The sequence below is a fragment of the Vulpes vulpes genome, chromosome 14 (genome assembly GCF_048418805.1).
Source record: "Vulpes vulpes isolate BD-2025 chromosome 14, VulVul3, whole genome shotgun sequence".
NCBI lineage: Eukaryota > Metazoa > Chordata > Mammalia > Carnivora > Canidae > Vulpes > Vulpes vulpes.
The window spans coordinates 15,023,005-15,033,671 of NC_132793.1; the positions used below are offsets into that span (position 1 = coordinate 15,023,005).

A 10,667-nucleotide genomic window follows, 5' to 3' on the forward strand; every position below is an offset into this window, starting at 1 on the left:
ATCCTCATGATATTTCCTATTTCTGAGGGTTGTTGTGAAGATTAATAACAGGTAAAGCACTTAGCCTACTTCTGGACATGTATTAAGCACAGCTATTTATTATTAAAATGATAAACAGGGCCGCCTGGATGGCATAGCTGGTTGGGTGTCAGTCAGACTCTTGGTTTCAGGGTTGTGATCTCAGGGTTGAGATTGAGCCCCCCCACACTGGGCTCCACACTCAGCACAAAGTCTGCTTGGGATTCATATTCTCTCTCCCCCCCCCCAAAAAAATATTTAAGTCTTTAAAAACTATATACATTAAAAAATAAAATAAATAACATGTCCCTGCCACTGCCCAGTTCTCTTTGGAACTTGTCTCTAGACACTTTTTATTGTTACTTCAGAAATCATAACAATTTCATTAAAGTCATACATTTCTCAATCCCAACTGTCGTCCAGCTCAGTCACTGTATTATTGTGAGAAAAAAATATTGGCTCCCCTGACTTCTGGCAAAGATTTGTCATTACAGAAGATATGCAGAACAGGCACAGGTCTCTGATGGAAACTCCCAGAGATGTGGGCCAACACAGATGGAGCAACCAGCCCATAGCTGACCACGGGAGACAGCAGCCACATGATATATGCTCTGGTTCCCTTCCCCAAGTAACAAGTTAGCCACGTGCCTTTATAGTTTGTGGTGTCTGGGGGAAATCCACCAACTTAGGGGAAGTCACCTCAGTTTGTCTTATCTCCTGGACCCTGCAGCCAGGATCCAAGTCCCACTAACAAGCTGCTTTCTTCCAGCTTGGCCAGGGCCCTGAGTCACTGAAGTGCCTCACCCTGGCACCTTCCCTGTCATCCCCCAAGCATGTTCACTCTCCAACCTTCATCCTGTCAGCCTCCTCTCCCTACTCTGCAGGGCTGGGAGCCAGGAAGCTAGACAGGCTTCCTGGGCAGAGAGCAAAACTCATCTGTGAAGCCCTAACACTGTAAGCTGAAAGCTGTCCACGGTCTTGGACTCAGAGGACCCAAAGAGGAACACAGATGGTTTCTAGAAGTGGGTCTAGATCAAGTGCATTCCACTGGACACATTCATAAATCACTGGCAAGAAAAAGAAAACTCAGTCATGGCACTTCATCCAAGACAGAGCAGAGGAGGGCGTAGATGGAGAGGGTAGGACACAGGAATTCCCTGCACTTAGCATTTTAACCAAATGGACGAATAATCTGGGGTCTGGAAGGGGGGAAGTTGGCCTAATCATCCTGTATAGCTTCCCTGTCTGGCTGTGCAGGTCTCTCACTGGCCCAACCATGGCAGTACAAAGTAAGCACACGCAGAACCGTGGAAAATACTGTATTTATGTACATAGGAGGGACAGCTGCAAGCCCCCCACAGAGGACATGCCACCCCAAAGAAAAATCTTAGCAGCAAATTCCTATCTCCCTCAGCACTATCAGCGCAGCCCAAGTTGGAAGGCGAGGCTTCCTGTTTCTGGGCACCCATCATACCCTTCCCAGTGTAGAATTCCCAGGAAGGCAGGAAAAAGGAACTATTGCCAGAAGTGAGGTCCGGTGGGAGCTGGGGTGCCTAGTCATTCCCAGAGAAGAGGCAGTGACTCTATCATGAAGGGTGGACCAGAAGCAATGCTGGGATTCTTCTCTGGGTCCTATGGCCTGCTCGGTTGAAAGCTGGCAGCAGTAGACCCAGTAGAACTGGAAGAAAGTTAGTCATGGGTTCATGGGTGTGCGCACACATGCGTGTAGCAGGACACAGGTTGTGTATTTTCTTTGTGCTTCATGCCTCCATCTGCCGTCCTCTCCCTGACAGCAGCCTAATACTTTGCACCTCTGTCTCTTTCTGTGGCTATGGATCCAGAAACCGAGTGTTTCTCCAAACAGAATAGCTGTGGTTCAGCAACATGGCAAAGGTAACAGCTGTCCCAGGAAGGTTAAGACAGATGACTAGAAGAGTGGTTTGCTCCAATCAGATATCCTTGATTTGGTTCTTTTTAAAAATAACAGGCTGGTGACAGGTGTGGTGGCTCAAGAATGACATGGTTCCAATTCTGTTATTACCCTGAAAGAGGTCCCCTTGATGACCTCCCAAATAGCAAGGCTTCACCAGACAGAGGCCATTCTTGAAGCTGTGGTCCTGACTGCTACCTGCCTTCTTGACGGGGCCTCACTATCTCTCTCACACCAACAGAGACTTCACATTTCCAGGGTTCCTCTCAGACCTGGGCTGGACCTCATCTGGAAGGTCTGAGCAGCCCAAGGTGTTGGGGGTGTGGGGCCAAGTGCCCAGCCGGGTGTCCAAAGGACCCGATTCTAGACATTGGATTTAGGGGCTGAGTTGAGGGGGATCTCCTTGAGCTCCGTCCGCATGCACAGGTACTCCCCGATGACAGCCATGAGTGCAATGCACACGGCTTGAACCAGCCACCAGGTCAGCGCCGAGGGGAAACGGGAGCTGTAGAACCAGCAGCCCAGGAGGTGAAAGAAATGGACAGTGACAGTGAAATCCAGACACTGCTTCCCTCGCCGGATGAAGTACAGCAAGCCCAGGGCACTGTGGGGAGAGGACAGCAGTGAGTTGTCACTGGGTTGTCCTGGCCTTGGATCATTTGGGGAGTAGAGACAATTAGGATAACAGCATAGTGATCAGAAGCAAGCAAGAGAAGTGTGAAGCAAGAGTTACATTATTAGATGCCTAAAGAAAGCTGGCAGGTAATGCTGGGAGGGAATCAGGTTGGGTGGAAGAAAAACAAAACTATAAGCTTGATGAGAAATGGTAACCATCGCTCAGGGGAATCCTAGGGACCCTGAAGCATACATGGGCCATCGAAAGTGAGGACAACAGGCTATTTGCAGCTGGGCAAATCCACATGCTGGAAGGTTGGTCTGAAATCAATTGATCTTCCCAGTTTTCAAGAGAAGCCAGAAATCTGGATTTTTTTTTTAATAGAAAATATCCTTTCAACTAAGTGGAAAAATGTTTAATTTCAAACACCACTTGTGGGATGTCAAACAGAACATATCTAGGAGACAAATTCAGGTCAGGTCAGCCCACCCACTTTCAATCTCCAGTGTAAGGTCGAGAACAATAATGTGCAAGGTGTTGGTCTAAGTAGTTCCCATGAATGAATTGATTTAATCCTTACAACTATGAGATAGGTAATATTATTCGCCTCATTTTACTGATGAGGAAACTTGTTCAAAGTCACTAGACTAGTGGGAAAGCTGAGATTCAAAGCCAAGTGAGTCAACCATCTAGAGCCTGAGATCATAGTCACTATGCTAAACTCCCTCTCAAGGGGCAGGCAATGGTCATGAGTGGCCTTAAATTTTATCCAGTCAAAACCCTCAGGTGTACCAACAAGAAGCCCAAAGCCTAGAGAGAAGGGACTTAATTTGGCCAATGGCACAAGGACCAACAGAACTGACTTCTCCTGACTCCCAGTCCAATCCCCTCCTCATCTCATTCTACAACAGGGAAGTGATCTGAGATGAAAGCTATCCCACAGGCAGCATGCAGAGTGACGTAAGAGCTTTTCAGCTAAGTCGAAATCATGATAGAAGGAGCCCTATTATGGAGCCAGTCCCAGAACTGGCCTTTGCCACCCACTTTAGTCTACCACTCCCCAGGAACAAGCGCCAGCCTGTCCCATGTCCAAATTTAGGAAGTTAGTTCCAGTGCTGGACCCCAAAAGCTGGAGAGCAAAACTGGTGATACTCACCAGGTGAGGGCGTTGAGGATGAAGGACATCATGGACAGCCGGCCTGGAGGGGTGGAAAAGCCCAGGATCTGAGGGGGAATCACAAATGGAAATATGCTGGAAGTGACTTGGCTTGGTAGAGCTCCAGGCTCCAGGACCTCCCAAGGAAAAAGCATTCATCCCAAAGCACAGAAGACAACAGGCCTCTCCATCAGTGTGGCAGCCTAATTCCAACAAGGTGCTTTCACAGACATCCACTATGGTATCTTATATGACTCCAAACAGCAGCCAGGAAGAGACTTACAAAAGAGAAGCCAAAGTCCAGAGATGAACATTAAGTAACTTGCCCAAAAGTGATATCATAATTAAAGAAAGAGTAAGGACTATTACAGGGTTCAGCAAACTGGTCCCCTACCAGTCAGACATCTAGTTTTGTACATAGGTCTTACGGAAACGCTACCACACCTATTTGCTTAGTACTGTCTCTGGCTGCTTTTGCACCACAGTGGTGTTATTGAGTAGTTGTGACCTAAAACCTTTACTATCTTGCCCTTTAAGAAAAAGTCTGCCAACCCCCAGTCTATAATCCAGGTTGTATGCATGAGATGACTCTTCAACAGAGCCCAGGATTTCCACAGGCTCTTCCCAGGAGGACAGAGGCTCCTAAGAGGCTACTTCTGGGCACCTGATGTGTGTGCAACTTCCACCACTCTTGATACAATGCTACTGAATACCAAACATCTGCCCAGCATTGTCAGCTTACGAAGGCCTCTGACTCTAATCAACTCCTGTTATCCTCACAACCACCTCGCAAAGCTATTTTTATCATTACTGTTACCTCTTTTCAGATAATACCTTGCCCAAGGGCTACACAGAGAATAAGCAGCAGGAGCATTCTAGACCTCCTGGCTGAGAAGTGTGCTCATTACCATTCACCACAGCTGCTTCTCAGATGCAACCAACCATCTCATAACCCATTACTTCAGAAAGCACTCTTCATCTTCCTAGGCACCTCTGGGGTCTCTCAGCCTCATAACATTTTGCTGAGAATTATTCCGCCCAGTTTCCAGGAGAGAAAACAGGCTCAGAAAAGTGAAGCAACTTGCCCAAAGTCCCATGGCTAGTACATCTGGACCCAGATTGGACGCTAAACCTTTCTGAATCCAAAGTACAGGCTCTTTGTGTTACAGTCCACGACCTCTCTGCTATTGCTCTCATGATTTTGCAGAGGGGATAACTAGAGTTCAGGGAGGACAACACTTGCCCCACATCATAGGGCTAGTAAACGGAATTTAAACAGAGGCCGGGGGTAGCCCTGGTGGCTCAGCGGTTTAGCTCCGCCTTCAGCCTAGGGCATGATCCTGGAGACCTGGGATCGAGTCCCACGTTGGGCTCCCTGCATGGAGCCTGCTTCTCCCTCTGCCTGTGTCTCTGCCTCTCACTCTCTCTGTGTCTCTCATGAATAAGTAAAATCTTTAAAAAATAAAAAAAATAAACAGAGGCCCGATTCCAAAGTCTAGGCTGTTTCCATTACACCTCCATGAATGCTGTTTTATCCACCCCCCTCTCCAATATGGCACCTGAGAATGTGAGGCCCAGGGAAGTGAAGTCACCTTCTCAGAGTGTCAGAAAGGAGATGCACCAGGTTGTTCATAAGGAACGTAGGCCTGTTCCTTATGATATCCAGGTCCTTTCCTTTGTACTAACAATCTGCCTCGGTGTCAGTGGTTTCCTCTCATGGATGGGGCACCTAAGGCTCAGAAGGATGAGATCCCTTTCCCAGGGCCACAATATGAGATGGTGGTCCAGCCACGGCTAGCCCCCGGGAGGGTCAGACCACAACACCCCCCCCCCCCCCACGAGGCCCAGACGCCGCCCGCGCCGGCCAGGGGACCCTACCTCGGCGTCGAACATCTGGTCCAGCGAGGGGCTGCTGCGCACCAGCCCATCCACCAGCGCCAACCACAGGCCGAGCGAGCCGTAGTAGACGGTCTGCATGAGGACGATCTGCGACAGGATCAACAACGGGTCCCAGACGTAGCTGCGGAACTGGCCCGCCATGCCGGCCCGCAGGGCCCGGCCGCCACCAGGGGCCTGGGTCAGCGCCGCCGCGCCATGGACCCGGGGCCGCCCCGGCACCTGCGAGAACACACGCCGGGCCTCAGCCAGCCGGCCGTCGCCATGGCAACGCCGCCCGGCCCGGGAGGAGGGACCCGGACGGAGGGAGCGAGCCCATTCCGGGAGTGGGGGGTGAAGGCGGGGTCGGACGGACCCATTCCCAGAGCGAGGGGAAGTCCTGCCCTTCCGCCTGTTCGGGCCCCGCCCGTCCACAGGCTCCTTTGGGGTTCACTCACCGGTGACGGACTCGAGGGTCGAAGCGTCCGAGTGCGGCCCAGCCTCACCTGCTAGCCCCCCAGACAGCGCTGACAGACGGGACCATGGAGGAGAAGCCCTAGCGGCCTAGAGAGGCAAAGATCCAGCGACCACGGCACCAGCCGCGACGGCGTAGGAAGGAAGCGTTTCCGGGGATGGCGGTGGAGGGGGCGGGGCAGAGAGCGCGCAGGCGTGGTGGGCGCAACCTTCGGCTGAGCCTCCTTAGACCCGGCGGGGTGGGGGCCGCCGGGAAGCGGAGTCCGCACATGCGCAAGATGAAAAGTGAAGGCGAACGGAAGTGAGGCACGGGAGCCGTGGAACTTGCGTGCCCTCTACAGGGGAATGTTGAAGAAGAAGGCGGCAACCGGGAGAGTAGGGAGAGGGGTGCGTGGGCCAGAGCAGGGAAAGATGCTTAGCAATGAACAAGTCGATAGATGTTGATTCTATTTCCTTTCTCCTCGTTAAAGTCCAGGATAAGGGGCAGCCCGGGTGGCGCAGTGGTTTGGTGCAGCCTTCAGCCCAGGGCCTGATCCTGGAGACCCCAGGATGGAGTCCCACGTCGGGCTCCCTGCAGGGAGCCTGCTTCTCCCTCTGCCTGTGTCTGTGCCTTTCTCTCTCCTTCTCTCTCTCTGTGTGTCTCTCATGAATAAATAAATTTTTTAAAATCTTAAAAAAAAATAACAAAGTCCAGGATAACTTTAAATGAACCTGCCAGCTCTTCCACGCATGACTTTGCCACTGTTTTCGTCTGACAGATAATTAAGGGTTGGAGAAGGAAAGCAACATACTGGCCCAAAGACACAGAGTTAGTGGAAGTCAGGAGTAGAATTCACGTGCCAACACCGCAGCAGTGACTTCGTGCTACTGGGTGCCTGGAAGGTTTGGACCCATACGAATGGGATCGTTCCTGCCCTCTGACATAACCTGATTACTAGGAGGCAAACATCCTCCTAGTGGACCTTTGGGACTTGGAGCCCAAATGCATCACATGGGTATCCATTTATATTTGTATATACATATACATTTAAAATAGAAAAAAGGACAGGTGCTGAAGTCATACCTGGAACCAGATTCTGACTGCCTGTCACTATGACTGTTTTCTCTCCCCCTTCTCTGAGTCCACATAGTGTATGTACGCAGTCAGTAAATATTTGCTTAATGAGTCAAAACAGAAAGGGTAACAGCAAATTGATGAATCACTGTATTCCTGCCCAGCCAACCCAAACCCCACCACTTCATTGAGCCTAGTCCCCCTTCTCCAGAATGGAAAGAAAGGAAGTAACCCATTCCAGGAAAAGAAGGTAGAGCCAATTCTACTAGCTGCGTGACCAGCAAGCCACTTCCTTCTTTAAATCCAGCTTCCCAGATTATGAAATACGGAGTTAGACAAGATTAATGTTTGCCAACATTCGATCTACCCTCCACTAATTAGTTTCCCATTTAAACACTTATCAAAGGCACATGAAACTGCCAGTCAGAACCTCTGAAGGGCATGTGGTAATCCTATTATCACCTTGAGTTGATATGATTCCAGACAAGAGTAAAGAAACATGAAACTTTATTAAGAGTAAATAGGAGGTTTCCCTTATCATTTAGAAATTCTGTAAACAGTTCCCCTGGACTCCGGTTTAGAAGTTATTAAGGCCCAAAGATTTCTGAGGTGTTTCCAGGTCAACCATTCTTTTAGGTGGCTCAATTCAGATCAAGAAAAATATGTTCAAATCCCTCTGGTCCACTGATGAGTCATATGATCTGCTGTTTCTGAGAAAACATCTTCTGTTTATCAAATACATACGTGATCTTTCATCTTCACAATCTGAGAACGTGGATATTATCTTTTTTTTTTTTTAAGATTTTACTTATTTATTCATGAGAGACACAGAGAGAGAGAGAGAGAGGCAGAGACACAGGCAAAGGGAGAAGCAGGCTCCACGCAGGGAGCCCGACACGGGACTCAATCCAGGGATCCTGGGATCACGCCCTGAGCTGAAGGAGGGACTAAACTGCTGAGCCACCCGGGGGCTGTCCCTGTCTTTTTTAAAGTGAGGAAATGGAGACTCAGAAAGGGAGTGTGACTCTATGTAGGTAAGGGAGCTCATAAGCTGATCAGGGATTCAACCCCAAGACCCCTCATTCCAAAATGCAGATAACCATTCCTGAAGCAAGGCAAAATAAGTAGTGGAGTAGTGAGGAGAAGCTCAGGAAAAGTGCTTGAGGGTTTGACTTAGTTTCCATGAGCAGTTTGGTCTTCTTTCCAGGTGCTGGAATGTTTGGTTCCTCCTGAGTCAGGCCCTTACTTGAGTCACAGCTGGGCCCATTGGGCTCTCCCCACCTGTCACCTCCCACAGACAGAAAGCCCTCCCTGTCCATTCTCCGGAAATGGGAAATGGAAAACTCAGGTAGCCTGAGACGTTAGGGCACTGAATAGCTGGGGTGTGATGTCATTCCTAGAGCCTGGAGCTCACCTCTGGGAAACTTCTGCGGACCTGCAGGACAGCCTGTTGCAGTTTCCAGTTTGCTGTAGGAGTTCAGCTCTTGAATTCCCACCTTTCCTAGTTTGGGAAATGGGGCATCATCCTCTGTCTTAATTTGGGTACAGCAAGGAAAACAAGAGCTGGGGAAAACCACAGTAACTCCCTCAGCCAACCTCCTTGGCCCATTTTGAGAATCTGACCACAGGAAGCCTGGAGAAAAAATGAGTTTTGGGTTCAGATCACAGAGTCTGAACTAGGGCCCCAATGGCCTGCCATGTGACTTTGGGAAAGTCCTACGCTAGGTTTTAGTATGCCAAAGAATAAAATGAAGGAGGAACATTGGACTCCAACTTCCAAATGCAGTCCCTGGCCTTGTGCCATCTGAATCAGCTGAGGAACGTATTATATTGTCAGATTCCCAGGCCTTGTTGCAAACTAAAGTCTGAATCTCCAAAGGAGAATGCAGAAATCTGGATATTTAAAGAGCTCCCCAAGTGAATCAGAGGTATGGCCAACATTTGGTAATTACAGAACAAGATGATCTGTAATTGACCTCAAACCAAATCCTCCTTCTAAGAGAAAATTGCTCTGTGACCTTGCCATGTCCGTGGCTCTCTTTAGGCCTCAGGGTTTTTTTCCATCTGTAATCTGAGGGGGTTGGACTGGAATAGCTGATCTCCAAGGGCCCTTCCCACACTGCTGGGTTTGTGATTCCAAACTTATGAATGAAATTTTAAACTTTAGGTCAGAGACTGAATGACAAACAGCCACAAGCTGGGACAAACTGTCCTCCGGGTGCAGAGAAGAGGAGTGCCTCTGGTTGCTTGGTCACTTATGTCACTTCCACACTGAACTCCCACTGTGGGTTTGTAAGGTCAACTCTTGTGGAGATCATTTTCCAGATCTACCCCCCATAAATCCCTTGGAGGATGTCCTCATACAGGTCTGTGGGGTTTGAGCCCTGTTATATTTGAAACCAAGCCCTACTACTATCTTGCTGGGTGACCTTGGAGAAGCTACTTCATTTCTGAGTCTCTGTTTCCTTCTCTATAAAAATGGCGATGAGAATAGTGCCCATGTTATGGGCTGTCCTGAGGATCAAATATGTGCTCACCACGCTACTTGATAGGCAGTCAGCATCATGGAAATGTTAGCAATATTAATTACTGTTATTTCTTCCCTGGAATGTGGGAGTGTTAACACCTGATCTGTCAGATTTATGGGAAAGATCTGGGTGGATGTCAAAGAGAGTGAGCCCAGTGCCTGGCACACAGTAGGAGCTCCGTAAATGCAGTATCTTCTTTCTTAATCCTGTCCCACCTGCAGAGTTCTCCAACTCCCTCCCTTTCTCCCTTCTTCCTTCCCTAGGCTGCCCACTCACGTGATCCCTTTCAGGGAATGTTTGATGAAAACACTTCAGGAGAGACACGTGTCTCCGGGACAGGTTATGCAACTCTGCGCTCACACTTTTCTTCGGAAACTCCATGTGGGAGGTTGTATTTGGCTGCCTGTCCTCTGCATGGGCTCTGGCCAGTGATTTCCTCTCTCAGAAGAGAAACTGGAGACAAAGAACTCACCGTTGTCTGTTTTCTCCTTCAGACTAAGAACCCTTTGTTACCCAGAGTATTTTTTGAGAGAGAGAGAGAGAGAGAGAGAGAGAGCGTGTTGAGGGCAGGGGTGGAGGGGCAGGGGGAGAGGGAGAGGGAGAGGGAGAGAGAGAATCTTAAACAGCCTTCATGCCCAGTGTGGAGCCTGATGTGGGGCTCAATCTCACCACCCTGAAATCATGACATGAGACTGTATCAGAAGTCGGACACTTGGGACGTCTGGGTGGCTCAGCGGTTGAGCGTCTACCTTCAGCTCAGGGCATGATCCTGGGGGTCCCGGGATCCAGTCCCACATCCGGCTCCTTGCAGGGAGTCTGCTTCTCCCTCACCTGTGTCTCTGCCTCTCTCTCTTTCTCTCTGTGTCTCTCATGAATAAATAAAATCTTAAAAAAAAAAAAAAAGAACTCACTTATCTGACTGAGCCACCTGGAGTATTTTAAGGGCTGTGTGTGCCTCTGAGGAACATTTGCTGAGTTACATACTGTGTGCTAGATACTTGATCTCGCTTGATTCT

General features: G+C 49.3%; 1 protein-coding gene across 2 annotated transcripts in view; it reads right to left on the reverse strand.

Annotated features, from left to right (window-relative positions):
• Nucleotides 1-5,760, reverse strand: part of SYS1 (SYS1 golgi trafficking protein) — a 36,431-nt gene extending 30,671 nt beyond the window's left edge. The window contains exons 1-3 of one of the 2 annotated variants that reach the window (XM_025998717.2): nt 5,599-5,760; nt 3,721-3,788; nt 1,322-2,552 (exon numbers count right to left, since the gene is read on the reverse strand). In XM_025998717.2, the coding sequence (XP_025854502.1) occupies nt 2,312-2,552; nt 3,721-3,788; nt 5,599-5,760 (471 nt within the window). In that variant the 3' untranslated portion in view covers nt 1,322-2,311. Of the gene's footprint in view, nt 1-1,321; nt 2,553-3,720; nt 3,789-5,598 lie in introns of those variants that run through there. The other variant, XM_025998719.2, reaches the window with a different exon arrangement.
• Between the last annotated feature and the right edge of the window lie 4,907 nt (nt 5,761-10,667).